Source organism: Columba livia, chromosome 1 (assembly GCF_036013475.1).
Source record: "Columba livia isolate bColLiv1 breed racing homer chromosome 1, bColLiv1.pat.W.v2, whole genome shotgun sequence".
Taxonomy (NCBI): Eukaryota; Metazoa; Chordata; class Aves; order Columbiformes; family Columbidae; genus Columba; species Columba livia.
In genome coordinates, this window is record NC_088602.1 from 116,521,348 (window position 1) to 116,541,818 (window position 20,471).

At 35.5% G+C, this 20,471-nt stretch overlaps 1 protein-coding gene and 1 long non-coding RNA gene across 3 annotated transcripts in view; both read left to right on the forward strand.

Annotated features, from left to right (window-relative positions):
* The window catches only part of PRKX (protein kinase cAMP-dependent X-linked catalytic subunit), a 57,857-nt gene that overhangs the window by 26,900 nt on the left and 10,486 nt on the right, over window positions 1–20,471 (forward strand). For both annotated transcript variants that reach the window (XM_065074129.1, XM_021287620.2), the window contains exons 2-5: window positions 1,702–1,870; window positions 5,623–5,886; window positions 12,403–12,522; window positions 17,111–17,206. In XM_065074129.1, the coding sequence (XP_064930201.1) occupies window positions 1,702–1,870; window positions 5,623–5,886; window positions 12,403–12,522; window positions 17,111–17,206 (649 nt within the window). The remainder of the gene's footprint in view (window positions 1–1,701; window positions 1,871–5,622; window positions 5,887–12,402; window positions 12,523–17,110; window positions 17,207–20,471) is intronic.
* Window positions 5,893–9,636, forward strand: LOC135580253 (uncharacterized). Its single transcript, XR_010474740.1, has 2 exons — window positions 5,893–8,572; window positions 9,472–9,636. It is a non-coding gene; the product is annotated as an uncharacterized LOC135580253 (long non-coding RNA).

A 20,471-nucleotide genomic window follows, 5' to 3' on the forward strand; every position in this document is an offset into this window, starting at 1 on the left:
GGAGGTAAAAACTCCCTTGTTTTTCTCTTCCCTCCCCAAGTAATGTAGTTTTGGAAGTTCGTTTTTTGATGTCTTCCCCCCAGCCTCTCTCTCAATCTATTTCAGGTACATACTCATCTCCCTACACCCACTACGTCTCTTGGAAAATTGTCATGTAACATAGGTTGATCATAACTGGTCAGCACAATCTGAAATGGGTTGACATACTAGTTAATAACTGAAATAGGTCTGTGAGCTGCTTTCCCAGGGTATGTGCAAAGAAGAGGATGATCATGAGCTTCAGTATGAGATTTTGATTTATATGGAAGGCATTTCACAGCAAGAGAGTGACCTTTCACAAGTTAGGCAATTCATTTGAATGCCAAGTGTCCTTTGTAGTCGCACATATTTCTGTCAGAGAATAGGATTAAAAATATCTGCAGTACTGTTCTTAATGGAGCATACATGGCATTGTTTAATGAGCAAAAAAACAATGAGCGACCACCCCATGAGCTGAAATGTGAGTTTGTCTTCAAATGTGTAACGCTGTGCTGCAGCACAAATAGAAGTACGGCAGAATGTGCTAGTTTAAACTACCACTTCAAACTGAGAGAAATACAGTTGTGTATAATTGTCTTGAGTGCAATACACTTAAAAGGAACTGCAAGAATTACTGTATTGAATAGAGAAAAGCAGAATACATTATTTAAAAGACGTTTTTATTTTTCTTTTATATTTTTAAGAATGAATTGGAAGAGGAATACATTAATTAAAAAAGGGTGCATGAAATCTACTGTTTCTGTATAAGTGTGCAGCGCTCTTAAGCAGATTTTATTTTGTTGTTGCTAGAAGGCTTAGCAACTTGTAAGTATTTTTTTCCAAGCATCCCCTTATCCTACTGAATCACTTTGCTTCTCTGTGTACATTGAAGGTAATAATGTCCTCACCTGAATAAATGCAAACAGCTGTTCTTGGTCATGGAACCTTGGTAGCTGGATATTTTGAATTTTGTTGCTGATGTCTTAATTGTTCTTGTATATTCTGTACTCTGTGTTATGAGTTCCTACCCTGATTGATTTTTAGCTACTTTGTTTTAATAAATAATATATGGAAAGTTAAGTAGTTCTTCTGTGTTGAGGAATTATTGAATCCATTACAGTTGAACTTTATATTCTTGGTCAGTGATGATTTTTTTCTTCTATGCCACACATGGTGGATATAATAACTGAATGCTACTTCTGAGTTTATCCTGCCCATCTCTGCTCGATCTAAATTAAAACTGATCTCTGAAATTTAAGAGAGTGTTTCCCAGCCTTTTGTCTGCACTTGAGGACAGATTTGCTAATTTCATTTATATTTGCTACATTTGAATCTTACGTAATACATACTTGTTATTTTATATCTCCCTTACACCCTTTCTCAGGACCACTCCTCTTCTTTGCAAGAAATGCTTCCAATATCTGTCCAAAGAGTGGCAGTATCATGATGCCACATTATCACAAGAAATTGAGAAATCCCCCCCAAAAATGTATGAAAACAGGTAAAAAAAAAAAAAAGTAATACTGATGTATTGGTGAGGAGTAAAGACAAACCAACCAACCAAATGCCACCACCAAAACCACCACCACCAAAAAGGAATTGAGTTCCTGTAGGTTTTAATTTGGTGAATTGTCTTTTTTTTTTTTTTTACAATAAGCTGACATTTCTTCTTTGACATTTCAGGCACAGGTACCTTTGGGCGTGTTCATCTAGTGAAGGAAAAAACGGCCAAACGTTACTTTGCACTGAAAGTAATGAGCATTCCGGATGTCATTCGACTGAAGCAAGAGCAACATGTGCACAATGAAAAGTCAGTCTTGAAAGAGGTCAACCACCCCTTTTTGATAAGATTGTAAGTTCTTGTCTTTTTAAGTTCATTTATCTATAAAGTGCAGTTAAAATGTTCCATTGCAAGTTCTTATGCATTTAACCAACACCAAGCATTTGATTTCTATGAGGTAATCTAGACTAAAATAGACTAAAGTATTTATTATAGAAGGAACCAAGAGGCATAATTTAAACATTTAAGCAATAATTTATTATTAGCTTTACTTTTATGCGGTAGCTTTATTCTGTTTGTTGTTTTCATACTGCAGAAAAGAAATTTCCTTAAGTGGTGGGAAAACATTAGCGAAGACATGTTAGGATTGGCTCATAACAATGACTTATTGAATGATTCTTGATGTTAGAATGATGAGGAAACAATATTTGTGCATATTTCTTTGTAGATATCTAGATAAAGATATAATTAGGTATAAGTATCTTTTGTGAACTTTACTTTTGCAAACTTTATTTTTAAAGAGTTTAAATGTCTGCAGCACTTCTTGGGTTTTATTATTCCCATATTTCAGGTTAAGTGATAGAAACTATTGAAAAACATGATTTAAATCATTTTATGAAGAATACTTTTTTCATGGAATTGCGATGATTCTAGTGATCCCTTTACTAAAGAGAGAAGGCATCATACTTTTATCTTCACAGCACCTTTTTCGCATCTGAGTACATACTTATTAATGGGATAACTAAACCTCTGGGTAATTGCACAGTTAATTTCCATTTGTATTTTCTCATGCATGGATGCAGGGCCGTTGACTGAGATTTGTTTTGCATTTACCTATCCTAATCAGTTTTACATAAAATCACAGAAAATTAGCCGTACTTAATTTCTAGATTCAGGGAGTGCAGCCTCCGCCCTGGGCTAAGAAAGTATCAGAGGGAAAAGAAGAGGCAAAAGCATGGTCGTCACATGAAATATGAAAGAGACCTGTGGGAGGAGGCTCTTTCCCTGGTGTGTTGTTGCTTTTTCCAGCATCATGGTGCTATTAGTTTCCAGACAGTGTTCAGAAATCCTGTGGGTGGCAGAGTATCAGTGACAGGAGTTCTAGGGTACGTGAAGTTCGAGATGCATGCAGGAAAGCAAGATGGAGAGGCAGAGTACATATAGTTAAACTGGTTAAAATATAGACAGAACAGGGAAAACAGGGTTTTATATGTATATCTATGTATTTGGTTGGTGCAAAAGTAATTGCAGTTTCAGACTATGAATTTTAAATCATTATAACGAAGCTCAATCACATCTTTATTCATCAAAATAGGAATCATTACATTCAATGCAGTTTTGCCGATGAGAAATAAGTTTGTTTATTCCGGTAGCATAAAAATCCGTGCTTCAGGATTCGATGAACTCTTGCAAAGCATTTTCTGCATCCTGCTGGTTGTGGAAGCATTTTCCTGGCAAAAAGTTGTTGAGATGCTTGAAGAAGTGGTAGTTGGTTGCCAAGAGGTCAGGTGAATATGGCACATGAGGGAAAACTTGGTAGCCCAATTTGTGCAACTTTTGAAGCGTTCGTTGTGCAGTTTGTGATCAGGCATTGTCGTGGAGAAGAATTGGGCTCTTTCTGTTGACCGTAGCCAGCTGCAGTGTTGCAGTTTTCAGTGCATCTCATCAGTTTACTGAGCATACTCCTCAGATGTAATGGTTTTGCCAGGCTTCAGAAAGTTGGAGTGGATCAAACCAGCAGCAGACCACCAAACAGTGACTGTGACATTTTTTTAGTGCAAGTTTGGCTTTGGGAAGTGCTTTGGATGTTCTTCGTCCAACCGCTGAGCTGGTCATTGCCACTTGTCATGTACAATCCAGTTGTTGTTGCATGTCACAAGCCGATTGAGAAATGATTCGTTGTTGTTGCGTAGAATAAGAGAAGATGACACTTCAAAGTGATGGGTTTTTTTTATTTTCGATCAGCTGATGAGGCAGCCACTTATTGGGCTTTTTTACCTTTCCAATTTGCTTCAAATGCTGAACAACCGTAGAACGGTTGGCGTTGAGTTCTTTGGCAACTTCTTGTGTAGTTGTCAGAGGTTCAGCTTTGATGATTGCTCCCAGTTGGTCGTTGTCAACTTCTGATGGCCACTGCTATGCTCCTCATCTTCAAGACTCTCATCTCCTGTGCGAAACTTCTCGAACCACTGCTGCACTGTACGTTCGTGAGAAGTTCCTGGGACAAATGCGTTGTTGATGTTGTAAGTTGTCTCTGCTGCTTTATGAGCCATTTTGAACTTGAATAAGAAAACTACTCGGATTTGCTTTTTGTTTCACATAGTTTCCATAGTCTAGAATAAATGTAAAATAAACAGCAAGTAATAAGTCAATAGCAACAAAACATAAAGCGAGAATAGTGCATTAAAATGATGTGTAACATAACAATGCTTATTTCGGAATGTATTCCAATATCAAATGGCAAATTTCAACAATGCAAAAACTGCAGTTACTTTTGTACCAACCTAATACATATGCAAATTCTTAAAACGCCACCTTGCAAAAATGACATTTGTGTATTGTAGGTGCGACTTTGCTCAACTCCTTAAAATACATCTCAAGAGAATTTTTATGTAGTCTATAAAGATACTGTGGACATCAATAGCTAATTAATGATGTTGATGACTTTGTGATAGGGAAGTAGTACCATAAAAGCAAAAGGGAAGCCTGGGCTCTGCTTTATTCGTCACTTTGAGGAAATGGTAGAGCTGGTGCTCATGTCTGATGCTCTGTCTCATTTTTTTGGTTGCGGTCAGTGCTGGTATCAAGAAAGAAATCTTACAGAGCAAAAGTCCCTCATGGGTTTGGGAGCTCAATTTGCTCTGCTTGTCTGTCTTCAGACTCTATGCTTTGATTAGGAACCAGCTAAAGAAGGATGGGAAAAAAAAAAAAGATATTTGATCTTTCCATTCTTGTGATACTGCAGAAACAGTTACTAGAAGCTAAATCAACTTCTATTTTTCTATCAATAAGTTAGGTAGGGATACAGTGGTCTTTATTAAAATAATAGAGATAGCTGTTTGTTTTAAATTAGCAGAATATTCTTCAAGATTCCCATGAGGAATTATTATCTGTGAGGAAGCATTTGAAAGCCACGTGGAGTGATTTTCTTTCGTTCTTAGCTGCTCTTTACTGCACCCTAGTAAAAAATGTACCACAATAATAGTTCTTAAATTAAAGGCGATAGTCTAAATTACATAAATTAATCTTGGTTTGCTGTCATGTTTGCTTTTCTATGGCTTTTCTTTAAAGATGCCATAGAAGAGCAAGCATTGTGATCTGATGCTTTTCTAGTAACTAGTCACTTCACTTGGGGTTGTATATTTCTGGGGGAAGGAGTAAGGGGAAGGAGAACTCTCTTGTCCTGGTTTTGAACATACTTTCGTAAACATCTTTACAAAAGCAGGTTCTGCTCACTCTCTGTCACTTTAGCAATATTTGATTAAGTAAAATGTAAGAATTGTCTGGTCTTAGCAGACTGACAGTAGACTAAGTCACTTTTTAGGTGCTTAGCGGAGGCCTGTTGTGTACAATCCATCCATTAGATTTTTCTCTCTTATCCTGTGCTGTGCACATCCTGAATTATCTGTTTTACTTTTCAGGTTAAGTCAGCTGCTTGAACATCTGTTACATAATACTGCTACATTCTTGGAGTTACAATATTTGCACAATAGGAACCATAAATTAACTGTGTACATAGTTGGGGCAACAGAGATCGTTTTATGAAATTTATTTCTGAAGCAAATCAGATAGAGAAATTAAATAAAATAATATTTTTATTACAGATTTTGGACCAACCATGATGAACGCTTTTTATACATGTTAATGGAATATGTGCCAGGAGGAGAACTTTTTAGTTACCTGCGCAACATGGGACGGTTCAACAACAGCACAGGACTGTTTTATTCTGCAGAAATTATTTGTGCAATAGAATACCTGCACTCCAAAGAAATAGTTTACAGAGACTTAAAACCTGAAAATATACTATTAGATAAAGAAGGACATATCAAGCTTACTGATTTTGGATTTGCGAAAAAACTGGTGGACAGGTAAGTGAACATGTGAAATGTAATTACATTTGGAAGAATACAAGTTTGATTTCAGAGCTCGGCATTTCATCTAGTACTGCATGTATTTCACACATATCAAATCCCTTAATATGAAGGAAATTATAGTGTATATGCGTATATGGAAACCAATATTACACCCTTGGTATAACAAGGAACAATTATAGTGTATGTGGGTGTATGGAAACCAATATTACACACTTGGTATAACAAGGAACAATATCACAGATAAGCTACCATAAAAATATTTTTATATGAGTATGTTTGTTTAAGTTTTCAGTAGTCATCTTGTAAAAAGGGAGTTCACTGAAGTAAAATGAGCAAATATTGAGATGTGTACATCAATATATTATACATAATGGAACATTTAGCAATTCAACTTGTATGGAAGATTAATGCTTTGTAACTTGTGTTTCATTCTTCTTTCCTTTTAGAGAGATTTTTGAAATGTGGGAATAACATTTTAAAACTGGATATTGTGTTTTCACTATCCTGTTGCTAAAATGAAACTGGGGAGTCTAGACAGAAACATTAAGGCCAGCTGCATCAGAAGTATTTATTTAACTTCTACAGTACTGTCAGCCTTATGTCTGTTTTACTGGTGTATGTCAACTTTTTGATAATGCAGAGATTTTTTCCCAGCAATTTCTCTGTTCTCTCCGTTTGAACTGCCTTTCCAAGGCAAGACCCCTCATTTGGATTGAAAAACTAGCCTGTCATATTAGAAAAGCGGTGTTACAAGGTTTGGTATTATGCCTTAGGGCCACCTCTAGAGAGAGACGGTATCTCATTGTTCCAGTTGAGGCAGCCTAGTAAGTGAGTGAGGTGTTACATGGGTGCTCATTCTCTCTCTTCCCTCATCTGTTTTACCTGTTTGATGCTGCAACAGTTCAGTGGGGGACAGGGAAAAAGCAAAATTCTACACAATCAGTTTGAAATTACAGTGGTTCTGAGGGAGCTACTCTTAATGGTCCCTTATGAAGTAAAAGTCAGACAGGAGAGATCAAGTGTTGTTACGAAGAACATAAAGGTTCCTTGCCTACTGGTTACATGCTCATGGTGCTGGGCTGCCTCTGCACAAGAATAGTAGGCATCAAATATGTACACTGGTTCTATTCATCCTTAAAGTCTAAAAGTCTCTTTTAAAACCACAGTGTTTTAATATCAGCATGTTTGATTGAATTCAGTTTTCACTGGACAAGAAGATAGGTCTATAAATGTTGGTGCTTTTTTTAATATTTTGTTTTTAAATCAAAATAACTTTTTGTAGGAAGAGGTAAGGCTACTTCTATTTAAGAAAGTAGGACAATCTCTTTATAAGACAGTCATACAAATTGTTACGTCTTGCTTTTTACATGCAGATACTGCCACTTAGTGGTTAGTCTTAATTTGGATTTCTGTGGGTTAAAGGCACAGCAGAAGTAACTGTTCATAAATTAAGGTCACAGTTCACATCAAAGTACATTTTTCAATCTGGAAGATGAATCTATTAGAGTAAATGTGTTCAAATGCATTGTAGGACATCAAAAACAAGTTACCACTGCTGCTTTTAATTGGTTTTTTTTTTGCATCACATCTTGCTGGGTAGGGAGAGGTACAGAGCAGGGATGAGGCGGATCAATTTGTGTTGAACTGAATCATAGAACCCTATAGTAGTTTTTTGTCATACCTGCTTCACCTATTAGTGTACAACAGTTAATATAAAATGCAGAACATGAAGTTGAAAAGAGCACAGTAGTGACCTATTCAAGTCCAATTATCTTTTTTTTACACCTACATAGTATTCACCCTACTAGCTGTAGTCATTTTCATGATGCTGTTTTTGTCGCTGTAAAGATACAGTCGTCAGCAGTTTATCCAGTAATGCACTTCAGTAAGTTATTTTGTTTCACAGACTATTTGATCTAAAGCATTAGAGATGTTTTTGTCATTTTTATGCATCACAAACATCTGTACACATTAACCTTACAGGTATATATGTGTGTATATAAATGTATACGTATATAGTGCATATGAGTTGTGAAAATAAAACACAAACTATGTATGTTTTTGAAACAGCTATGAGGAAGACTGCCACTTAGGAACAACAAATGTTTTCCTATAGAAACATGACATGTAAAATAAAGCATGGTCTGCAGAAGACCTTTAGTACATTTGCAGATTTTGTGATACATATTATTTCCTACAAATGATTCTATAGTTGCTTAATTGAGACTTCTCTGTATGCATTTTCCTTTCTTCCTGCTACCACGTGTGAAAAAGTGAAGCGTTCTCACCAGGTCCATCTACTATGGAGCTGCTCTTTAGAGAGAGCAACCAGCTTGAGCTCATGTTCCTGCTGTGAGAAGCAGCCTGCACACCTGCTTTCTTATTAGTAAATTATCTGAAGGGCTAGACTCAAATTTATTTATTTATTTTATTTATTTATTTTTTTTTTTTTTAGAGAAAGAGGAAGGAGGAAAGCGAGGAGGTGTTCTTGTCTCCTCCTATTCCTTCTAGATATGTCCTTCTGTTTATCCTCGTTCCTTCCTTCTCAGCCATAGTGTACTTTTAAAAATTGTAATTTTTTCTCCAAAGCAGTATGTCTTTGCCTCAGCAGCTCTTTATTTCTTTTCATTTCCACCTTCATGTTCCTGAACTGAAGATTTAATAACCTTTTCAGTTTCTTGTAAGTACATTCACATAAAATATACGTGCTGCTGTTTTTAGAATGAGGCCATGTAGAGAGAAAAAAGGAGGGGAAGGGGTTTGCCTTAGGGATGTAAAAATTACTTGCTTTGAATAACCATTACATTTTTAGATCTTTCACTTTTTTGGAAAGCGTATACCACTTTTCAGATATAGTATATCCATTAAACAAGTATTGATCTTTCCTAATTTTTCTTTCTTTTTGTTGTTGGGTTTTTTTTTGTTCATTTGGGTTTTATCTTTTTCTTCTCTTGTGTTCTCTCAGAGAAAATAAAACAAAACTTCATAGAATTTTATTTTATGCACAGGCTTCACGCAGTTTTATGAATGTTTCAAGTAAACATGTGGTTTTTGTGGGGTTTTGAGGACTGTTATTAACTGTTAATTTTATTTGATTTTGGGGATACTTCTGCACTGTTGCTTAAACTGCATGCACCTCATGGCTATTCTGTGGAGTGGACTTAAAGAGAAAGAATAAAACAAAACAAGATGTAGCAAATCTTGTTTGTGAAGTCTATTGTGTGTCGCTGTGGAAGCAAGGATGTCTTGTGGACCAAACTTCTGTGGGTCCGGAAACAAATCATTCTTCTTTGAGTATAATTATGGAGAAACTTCCAGAAGAGAATAGCGAAAAGTACATTGTTGCTGATTTCTGGTTGCTATGTGAAAAGCTAGTTAGAAACTGAAGAGGTGGATGCTGGATGGTGTTTAACACTAAAATATGTTAGCCATTGAAAGTTAACTTCTTAAAATAATACTGTTAGCAAGCAAATATTGTTTTATAGCTTATCTTTGTGGCCATAGAAGCTTCTTTGTTTCATTTTTATGATCTAAAATTACATCTTCAACTTTATAAACTATTGCTTACCTGTATTTCAGCTTTTATCTTGAAAACCCAGAGCAGTGGAATTTTTGTAGCAATTTGAAGAAAGGAGTCTACTCTTATTTTTTTCTTCAAAATTTATCTTCAAAAGGATAATCTGGAATTTCAGATGCATATGCAGCAGTCATAAAATAGTAATAATAAAACAATACTTAAAACAATTTGGTCTTTTTATGGAATTTACTTGATGCACTTTCCAGTATATTGAGTAGTTTGTTTCATTACCAAATAAAGAGGAATACTGTGATCATATGGCACAAATACACAGCTTGACAAAGAATTTGAGCTTCCTCTGTGTTTTTATGTAGTTGGTAAACATAAATTTAATTGAAATTAAGAGGTAGATGACCTGCTGGTGGTAGCAGATTTTATTTCATAGTCCAACTAGGGAACTCAAAGTTATGTTTGCCTTTCCGTAATTTGTGGCTTTCCTTTTGCTTGAATAAAAAAGATCTTGTGATTAAGCTGTAAGGTAATCAAGGGTCATTTTAGTTACATTGTTACCAGCAATTTATGTGGGTCTTGGAAGTCATGGTCATGTGTTAAACTATTTTTTTTTTTTTCCCGTAAATGACCTTGATAAGGGTTGAAGCAAGCGAAGGCTGCATCTTTGCTGAATTTGTGCATTCATAGTGTTGGAACTTCTGGTAGTGGAAAGGACGAGTGTGGTGGGGCATTGTCCTGCAAACTGGCCTGTCCATTAAAACACATGTGCCTGCCTTGTCTGCTATATTTGTACAGCCCTTCTTCCAAATAAAGTAAAACTGGCAGTTGCTTCGTTTGGAGAGCTGGCTAAGTCGGTATGAATAACAATTCATACGATGGATTGTAACCAAGCTTTTTAAATTCTGGGGAAGGGGGGGAATATTCTGTTTTAAAACACAACAAAACTTTGTTGTTTTTCTTGGTTACCCAGTCCAGATCTAGGCAACTGCTAGATGGCAGTAGTGTGTAAAGCAGTGCTGGAGGTAAGAATTTTCTTAAGTATGCTTGATTTGGAAAATAAGAGTTTATATTTTAGCAATAAAAATTAATGCTACCCTTTTATTATAAAAATTAAAGATTTACACTAATGAGCATAGTTTCAAAAGCCATGGACCATGTGCATGTATAGTGTGTCTAAAGCATTATGACAGTTTAGCTGGAGTAATTTAGCTTTTGTCATATTAAAATCAAGCCTAAAGTAGTTCAGTTCTGTGTATCATAAATCTTCATTTAAAGTCTTGACTGGCTATACAGCTCCTCTTCCTTAATTTTAAGTATTTTTATGAATCAAGGCTAAGGCTTAAAAAAAAAAAAAAAAAAAAAAAAAAAAAAAAAAAACCACAACAACAACCAAAAACCCCAAAATGAATGTAAAACCAAAACAAAAAAGCAAACAAAGGAAAACAAAGCAACAAAAACCCAAACAAAACAAAAAAACCCATCCAGAAGCTCTGTTTAAGATAAGTGTATTATTTAATCTTTAAAACATAATAAAATAAAATTGTAAAATGTTAGGAGTCTGAAATTTGATGAGGTGCATCTTGAATATCCATTTATGGTTAGGAAAAAAAAAATTATTAAGTTTAGCAGAACAGTTGTAAGAAAAACTAGATGTTGAAAGGGGTATATATTATATTAGTATATACTATTTCCAAAATTTATTGCTATTCGTCTTAATGCATTTTTTCAGGACCATGTTACCAGTTTGATTCATGCCTTGGAGAAGATTCTTTCTGCTCTCACAAATAAAAAAACATTGAGTTTCTGTTGTTGCAAGTTAAAAGTCCTGTGCAGTTACCGTTAATTTTGTAACTGCATTATTTGCCTTTTTTTTTTCCTAGAACTCTTCTTAAAATGCAATAAACTTCTTTTTTTCTTATTCTCTTTTGTTATTTCATCTTTTCTTGAATTTATGAACACTTTTTCAAAGTTTCATCTTGTAACTCGCTGTCATGGATGTGTATTTTACTGAGAATGAAAGCACTTTTTTTTTCCTCAAACATGTATTTAAACACGAGTGAAGGTAGTGAAGCCAAGGAAATTCTGCATTGGTATTATTACAAAGAAGATTTCATTCTTGAAATTATCTATTTCAGAATTTTCTGTGTTTCAAATTGTAATTTTGTCTTTGTAATTAACCTCTTCAATTTATTTCATGAATTTATACAACTTGAAATACACATTTCAATCAGGTAGCAATATAACACGTATATCTTGAGTTTATCACTAAAAATGACAATAAAGTAGATCAAAATCAGCATTACTTACATGTCTCACGCTTGCTTTATTACACCTTGTATTTTAAATAATTAAAACCTCAATGTTTTCCTTTTGATGGATATTGTGAGTGTGATGACAGGTTACATTTCAATACTACTTGAAAAACGTTACTTATGTTGTAAAAGGAATCTTACTGATGTCTGCAGCTATTTACTGGTATAAGCTACTATTTTTTTTTATCTCCCCCTCTTCCCTTTATTTTTTTCTAAACAATTTTTTTTTTTTCCTTTTTGCTGGAAAAAGCCAATAAGGTTGCTGTTTGCTGGGCCTGTCAGAAGTAGTCCATGAATTCCAAGGATGTGCAGCTTACAGTGTGAGAACCGCTGTTAGTTCCAAAACAACATATAGCCTAATGGATACCACACCAGCAGCTAAAAACTTGGTGCACGGTTGCTTCCTGCGGCCAGGAAGTTTCGTAATTTACATAGATCGCTGTTAGAGGAGAGCAGCATCAAGGCAGTCCTTTTAGATCTCGTAGAGCTCTTTCTTTTTTCTCTTGTTCCTATATACAATAAATATACACAGGCATATGTTTGGTACTTCCTGTGTGGTGTGGTGGTGTTGTTGTTTGTTTGTTTGTTTGTTTTTAATGTTACTGTTATTTCCGTTTTGTCTGATTTGGTTTGTTTTGTGTGTTTTTTCTGTTTTTCTTTTCGTTCCAGGACATGGACGCTCTGTGGCACTCCTGAGTACCTTGCACCAGAAGTTATACAAAGTAAAGGCCATGGAAGAGCTGTAGATTGGTGGGCCCTGGGAATTCTTATATTTGAGATGTTGTCAGGGTAAGTGATAGTGATTCCTATATCATGGCAATATGATGTAATACAGGTTTATTTACTAGTTCTGTAAATTTGGGCTAAATTTATTATTGATATACCAGTTTCACTTCTGTCTCTGAAGAAACTAATTGGGAAACTGTACAAAAGAACAGACTTCACTGTTGTTACCGAGATTTACTTTTTTGAGTTTGCTGGTTTGGTTGGTTTTTACTGAAGACTTTTTTAACAGCTGCTGTTTTCCTTATGTGTTTTGGAAATTTCAGTTTTTGTTGAAGTTTAGATTTTTATACATAAAATCCTTTATATTTAAAGGGTAAAGAAGAGGACTACCTGTTTGAAACTTCTGTAATTAATTTCTAGCAGAGTAAAATAATACTTGCAGTGGGAGCTTTAGTCTGGAAAAATGTGTAGTTGCAAGTAGGAAGACTTTTATTAGTACAGCTTGTATTGCTACTGAGCACTCATTTTCTTTAAAACAAATTAAAAATAACAGAGAGAAGCTTAAAAGGTCTATTTAGAAATCAGTTTGCTCTAACATGACTTTTGATGTTTTGGAATTTGCTTGATAATCAGTGTTTCAGAATGATACAAATTCAAACTGAAGAGAGACTTTCTGGCGATAATATAATTAACAGTCTTAATTTGTTCTGATTTCAAAAAAGAAATACTATTTTCAGTAAAGTAACTGGTCTAGGGATACCATGAAATTATATGCTGAATAAGTCATCGATATGTTTTTGCCTTTTTTTTTTTTGTCTTGGCTTATATCTGTTGAAGGTACTTGCTAAAGAAGAAATGGCATTTTGAAAGAAATTAGTTTTGCTGTGGTTGGTGCAGTAGAACAGATGCAGATGAAAGCAAGACTTTCATAGCTTTGGAAAAAACATGGTGTATTTCATCAGTTTTAGTTTCATAGTCATTAGAACTACTTTTTGGTACTAAGGCCAGCACACTCTGTGCCTTCACATGCCCTGCAGGTGCATCAGGGTGCTTTATTGCCCTTCATTCTGGATCTGTAGCCCCACAGAGTGAAGTCAGAACAAAAACATCCTTGCATGGATTTGTTCTTCCTTTCTGTGTGCAGCACTGTCAGTTCAGGGTAATTTTGGTGACTCTTCTGATGTTTGGACAAACTTCTCAGATTGCCTGAGCAGACAGTTTCCCTGATGGACGATCACTGCGGAGCTCCAGTCCATTGTGTGTGTTGACCATGAAGAAATTCGCCAATGGCATCAAAACTTTATCCCAGGACAGCAGATTTACTAATAGCTCCCGGCTGACCCAGGCATGCTTGGCTGACTGGTCTAATATTATAAAAGTCATTATTTATATAGGCCGATCTGTTCAGAGGCCTCTTCCATGTGCCCCCCCCTTATTGATTAAGGGGGTCCTTCTTGGAGGGTTGAAAGGAGCAAGAGGTTCCCAGCAGCCTTCTTGCCACTAATCTTAGTCCTAGACAGCATGAAGACTGCAGATAAATGGGTCTGGTGTTGCAGTCTGAGCGCAGGTGCTGCAGTCTCCCAGCTCAAGTCTGAGTGATTTACCTTCCTGCCACTGGTTTTGGTGGGATCGCTGTCTCATCTGTCTGGTCTCAGCCTAAGTGCATATTGGGCGTTTTTCCTTTCTGTACCTCACAGAGGAGTTGATAGGATTCTCTCTGCTAAAGCAGCAGTAGAAACATAGTTTCCAAAGTTAACATAATGACTACAGGTCAAGCAAAATTTCATCTCTGGAGTGAGACCTCAAGACTACAAGGCACTGAAGTGTGACTGGTATATGTTCTTCATAGAAGAAGGGAGCAGCTGCACTCATTACTATATAGAATCATCTGTGTCCTGAAACTATCTGGCTCAGATGATGAGATCTGGATTCCCCTAGGCTTAATAGAAACACTTTGGCTATAGAGACTCTTAACCAATGGAGATAAATAACACATTTCTAAAAGGCAACTGTTAGGGAAGGCTGATTGACACAGCAGCTGCCTGCTGCAAGTGATTTTGTAACTGGTTTTGCTACAGTATTTGGGTAGATACTCTTTTCATAATGATTGGATGCTGCTTTTTTTTTTTTTAGTGTTTTGTTGTGTTTTGGTTTTGTTTTTTTTGTTTTGTTTTTAGGGGATGGGGGCATTGGTACTACTTTCTTAGGGTGGTTAAGATTCTGGGGGTTGAGGGAGCTGGGGATTGTGGGTTGTGTGTGTATGTTTTCTTTCAGATGGCAGGTTGTCACATTGGGCATATGCTTCTAGCATTTTATCAGCTTTCCACTATTGTTGGCAACAGTGTTTTAAAATGCTTTTCCTCACCAGCTCAAGATGTCTTGATATTTATTATTAAAGCTGTTAATGCCAACACAGTCTTAAGTAACTTTAGCTCTTGAAATTCAAAGAGGATTTAAGAAATGTAAAAATTATTAATAGATGAACAAAACTAAACTTGAAGACTAAGTTATTGTCTGCAAGTAAATTACTTAAGACATTTGGTAGTTATTTCCTGAGGTTACTCTCTCTGAACCCCAAAAGCAATTAAAAATAATTGGTAGATGGGTGCATAAGGAAATAGTCTCTCTAAAAACAAACAAACCCACATTTTCTTGTTCTGTAGTGTCTTATTTCTCCAACTTAATCTCTAGTGGCTCATGGAATACTAGTCCTGCACATACTAGATTTAAGGCAAGGACGCATTTAGGTTTAAGACAGTAAAATACAGGAAGGGGAAAGAACAAGGAGAACCAGAGGTGAAAAGAAATCTTTACAGAGCAGATCAGTAACATTGAGATCATCAAGTTAACCTGAACAAGCTAAACAAACCAGCAGTAGAAAGAGTTGAAAGATCTGTGCCTTTTGAGTAAATGTGTTCCATTAAAATCTATCATAGAGGAAAAGACACCTTTTATTTTAGGTTAGATATGGTAGCTCGTAATTGTACTGTCATTAGATGTGTAGCTAAATGAATTTTCTCATTTAGTGAGGGCTTTGTGTTTTTTATTCTTGCTGTGGTGGTTGTATGTGATGTGCTGGTCTGTCATTTTAGGTAGCTAATGGTTGCTGTTTTGATATTCTCAGACCTATGTGTTTTCCCTTGAGGTTTTAAAACTTCTCCTCTTCACTGCTAAACTATCTGTTATCTTTGAGACCAATGTCAGTGCCATTGTTATGCATCAGTTAGCAAAGGGAATGGTTTGCAGCTGTTGTAGCATATACTTTTTTTTAGCTTCTATTCAATTAGGGGAAAAAAGGCAGCTGTTTATATTTGTGTTATGGTGTGAAGACAGTCTGAAACTCAAGGGGGGTTTTGTTGATTTATTAGGCAGATTCCAGCACAATACTTGTGGTGTTTTGTCTAAAATCTGTGCTGTGTTGCAGATTGACATTTGCAAGCAGTATCCAAAGTCAAGTAATTTAGTTTGTTTGTAAGAAAACTGTGTAATCTTTAGAAGCTATTCTAATTTTGCATACAATTCAAATACACTTTAAGCAATGTTGCCATTAGATTATTATATAGCCAGGTGTGATTTAAATTTCTCTCAAGAATTCTATACATAGTAATTTCAAATTTTCAAAGTGGAAAGGTAAACAGCAATTTAAACATGTAAATATGTGAAAACATACTTCATGATTTCACACCTCAGTAGTGTACAGAATGTTTGGAGGAAAAAAAAACACATTTCATATCAGTCTGCTCACTGCAGCTGGCACTTTTGTAATACAGAGTCACAAAGTTTCATTCTAATTGTTTTGTGCAATTGGTTGGACTCAATGATCTTAAAGGTCTTTTCCAGCCTACATGATTCTGTGATGTATAGGTGCTCACCCTGAGCTTCTTGCAGTAATTGGGGTATGTGCTATAATGGTCAAGGAAGCACAACAGAAAACTCAGTTCCTACTGTAGCTGTAAGACAAGAATTAGTCTCACTGTTAGCTCCTAAGTTCATTAAGAACTTATTAGCAAATAGTAAGTGTAGAATGTTAATTGCATCTTGATTTAGTGATCATCTTGAAAAGATTTTGAAATTAGTCTTATCTGTCCAACATAGAAAGACAGCTGCACTTTGAGAGGATGTCAGGTTCTGAACGATCTGTCTCTTTCAAACTTGCTCTAACAAAACATATACTAGAATTCAAGAAGTCCAACAAATAACTGAACTGGACAATCTATGCATATGAGGGTCCTTCTGACACTTCACATACATACTAGTGAAGAAAGGTGTGCCTGAAATTACAGGACAATCAAAAATGGCAGTTTTGCAAAGTGTACCCTTAGATTTTATAGACAAAGGCAAAGCTTTTTTTTTTTTTTTTACTTAAACACTGAGACTTTGTTTCATATTTGATATTTTTACTGCTTTAATGTAATAAATATCCTTCTTGTAATACTTTTTAAATAATTCTGTATTTGTTGTGTTGCATACAAAAATGTTTTCTGTTTTGCAACAGAAGCCTTAAGTTACTTGTCAAGGTAGTATTTGATGATGCCTTACCAAAAAGAGCTATATAATCAATTTCTAATGGGAATTACTATGATGTAATACTGTGTATAATATTTTCAGAAATTCTTTTTCTAACTTCTATAAATTTGCTGTATTAAAATAGGTTTCCTCCATTTTTTGATGACAATCCCTTCGGTATATATCAGAAGATTCTTGCTGGCAAAATAGATTTCCCGAGGCATTTGGATTTATATGTAAAGTAAGTCCATGACTCCTAACACTGCCTTTTATATTCTGAACACCTCCTGAGCACTATTTCTAAAGGATCTTCACGGAAGACCAGATATAAGATCCTGATTTTCTAAAATACCATGTTGGAAAACACTTTAGATTACGTTTGCTTTTGCAGTCCAAGTAAAATTATGTGTTTGATAGACTTCGATATTGTAAGATAGTATCTGCCTCTCTTTTCTGCATATTTTTGAATATTAAATGCTTTTTCACCTTGTACAAAGCTCATTAGTGTTATGTTGGTGCCTGGAAGAAACAAAAGAGGAGAAATATGAGGAGATAATCTTAAATGAGTAAAAATTAGGAGAGCAGGAAGCAGACGCTAAACTGTTTCTTTGTATAAATACGTACCAGTTAAATCACTATCAGTGTAAATATTTGAATTAACTCCAATACTTCAGAAGTTCCAGTTTAAATCAACTTCTGCTTCTGATAGCAGTGCCCCAGTTCAGTATGCAGTCTTATACATGCATCTGTGGCTTTATTCATAGTCTTTTGCAATCATTACAAGTATATTGCAGATGAAATGCTTTCCACTATTAAAAAGTTCCATGATTGAAGTAATTGTCAGTAAACATTAGAACAGGGAAAGTGCTATTTTAAACATTAAGTTTCTCCTCAGAAGCAGAGATGATTGAGTTAGTGAGGACAAGAAGTTTTTCTTTAACTCCTAGGTTAATCATTCAAGGTGTTTTGGAGAAGTGGCCTTAGAGATGGCACTTGCTTGCTGTCACCACTAGGAAAATGTATAAAATGTTATATGGCAAATCTAATGAAATCTGTCCAGCTTTCTCTGAATTCCTATGAATCCTCTTGCAAAAATAATCATTTGGGGAAGATTTTTTAAGCCTCCATTGAATGAGCAAGTGCACTGAATCAAGCATGTCTGTATCACCATAGACTGATCAATGTCTCATATTAATGTTTCTTATTAAAAGAGTTTTCCCCTACTATCTTGATGCTGTTTCCAGTGTAGTGTGGTCTCATTGTCTTGTCTTCCTAACTCTTGTCTCTCTTAGGAAGAAAACTGAGTATCTCATCTAATATTGTGTGCACTAAAGTGTTAGAGTGTGACCAGAATATTAACAGCTCAAATTAGGTTATTATTACTAACAATCTGTCTAACATGGTGAAAGCATTTAAAAGTAGAGATGCTGTTAGTTTCTGTTTGTGCACAGCATTCACGAACTGACACTGATTTCTATTATGTAGAAGATGCTGTGAAGTTTCCTGATTACGGTAGTAGCATGCATATGGAGGCTTTTCAGTCTAGATGTGACTGTCAATAAATTGTAGGATATATTAATGAATACAGTTGTTGATACACCTCTTTCCTGGCTTTTCTTATTCGGATGTACTTTCAGTATGTGCTTGGCAACTGATTCCCATTACACTCCTTCTTTAAGAGGTCTCACGGAATGCTAGCTTGGGCTTTCCTCCTTTCATACCTTGGGTTTGGGTGATCTCCTTCATTTGTGTGGCTCCACCTGCTTTCTGCACTGAGTTGTTGGCATAATCTATCTCTCTTGTTCCATCAACCCCTCTTCCTTTTTTTTTTTGAAATCACAATATGTGGAACTTTATAGTCTTTAAAATCTCTGCACTATTAGCTGAAAGCAAGTGCCAAGATTGTTTTGTCCTAAGATGACAGTCTGCTTCTTACCTTAGTTCTATGGCATTTGCTTTCTCTTTTCTTCCTGTCAGTTGGTATTTCAGCAAGGATGAAGACTATTTTGTGTCCTGTCACATCCAGGCTATGTATGAAATATTAGTGCTATATGTAGTATTTATAACAATTGAACTTCAACTTTCTGCTCTTAGGCAACAAAACTATTTTCCTTTTTGAACTCTGAAAAAACTTTTCTACCTAGATATACTACATAAGCTTACTGGTTGACATTTTTTTCTACCCACCTACTCCCCATCATCCTCCTGCACTTCTTACCGTTTGAATTTGTACCACTTTTGTCTTGTATCGGTGCTGTTCCTGCCATTCTGATCCAGCATCTCTTCGTGCTGCTCTCTGCTGTGTCCCTTTTGTGAACCACCTTGCAATTTGGTCTGATGTTTTTTCCAAGTCCTTTGTCCTGTATACATGGAAGTCCTTGACGTGTTTGACTATTAGTTCAAATCTGCTCTGAAGAGCAGCTTCTGCCATGATGGTGTTAATAAATTAACCAAGTAGAAATTCCAAAATATGGCTGTCAGTAGTTTTGTGTTACTTTCTTTCTGATGAAACGTAAGTATTAATTATGCTCTACCTATTTCTTTGGTCATTAATGAGTTTATAAGGTTTTTTAAAATTTATTTTATTTTTTTTTTTTTTTTTTGCTTTTGTAAACTTTGCTAAGACAGTTTTGGAAAATAACAAATGAAGCATCAGTGCTATAGCAGTTTAATTATTGGTCTGGAAAGACCTTGATGTAGAATTTAATTCCTCAAATGCACACATTAACATATCTGTTGGATTGACTTTAACATGATCATTTCTAAATGATTCTTTAGAAATTGTAATAAAGAAGCACTAAACTATCTGTTACTTGATTCAGTTCAATAGCTGTTTGTTCAATTGAATGCCTTCCTCTTTAATGGCAACACAGTACCACTGAGCAGGCACATCCCTTAACTGTGCTTTTCTAAGATTAATTTTTGAAGCAAACCAAGAATGATCCATTGAATGATTTCTGGATCTATAGGAACAGGGAACTCCATGATTTATCTTTGGCTGTATAGCCTGTGAATTGAGTTCTGGGTTTCTGGTTTTCTTTTCAGGCATACTTCTCCTTTAAAGTCTGGTTATAACCATTCTTGTGGCCTTCTCCAAAAGGGATGATCTTCTCCGTGAAGACCTAAAAGGAATTATTTCAGTGAAGGTGACTGTAAAAGGACTCAGTCACATGATTTAATCTAATCCAAACATTGATTGTCTGGAATGATCATGAGGGTTTTAAAAATTGGTTTCTACCTTGACTTTTTTATTGTCCTTTTATCTGGCAACTGAATGTTTTTCCAGTTGAATTTTAGAACTATATTCCTGCCAAATACAACAGCTTTTCAAACATTCTATAACTTTCTCAGTTAATATTTTCTTAATGCATATGCTTTTGTGATTTCAAGGATAAGTGGCAGAATACTGGTTTTGTTTTGGGATAGTAGGTATTGCAGTTAGGGATGGAGAGAGGCAGGTGTGTCATTGATATTTTTGCATTATTTTCTGTAAGTAAAGCTGTAAT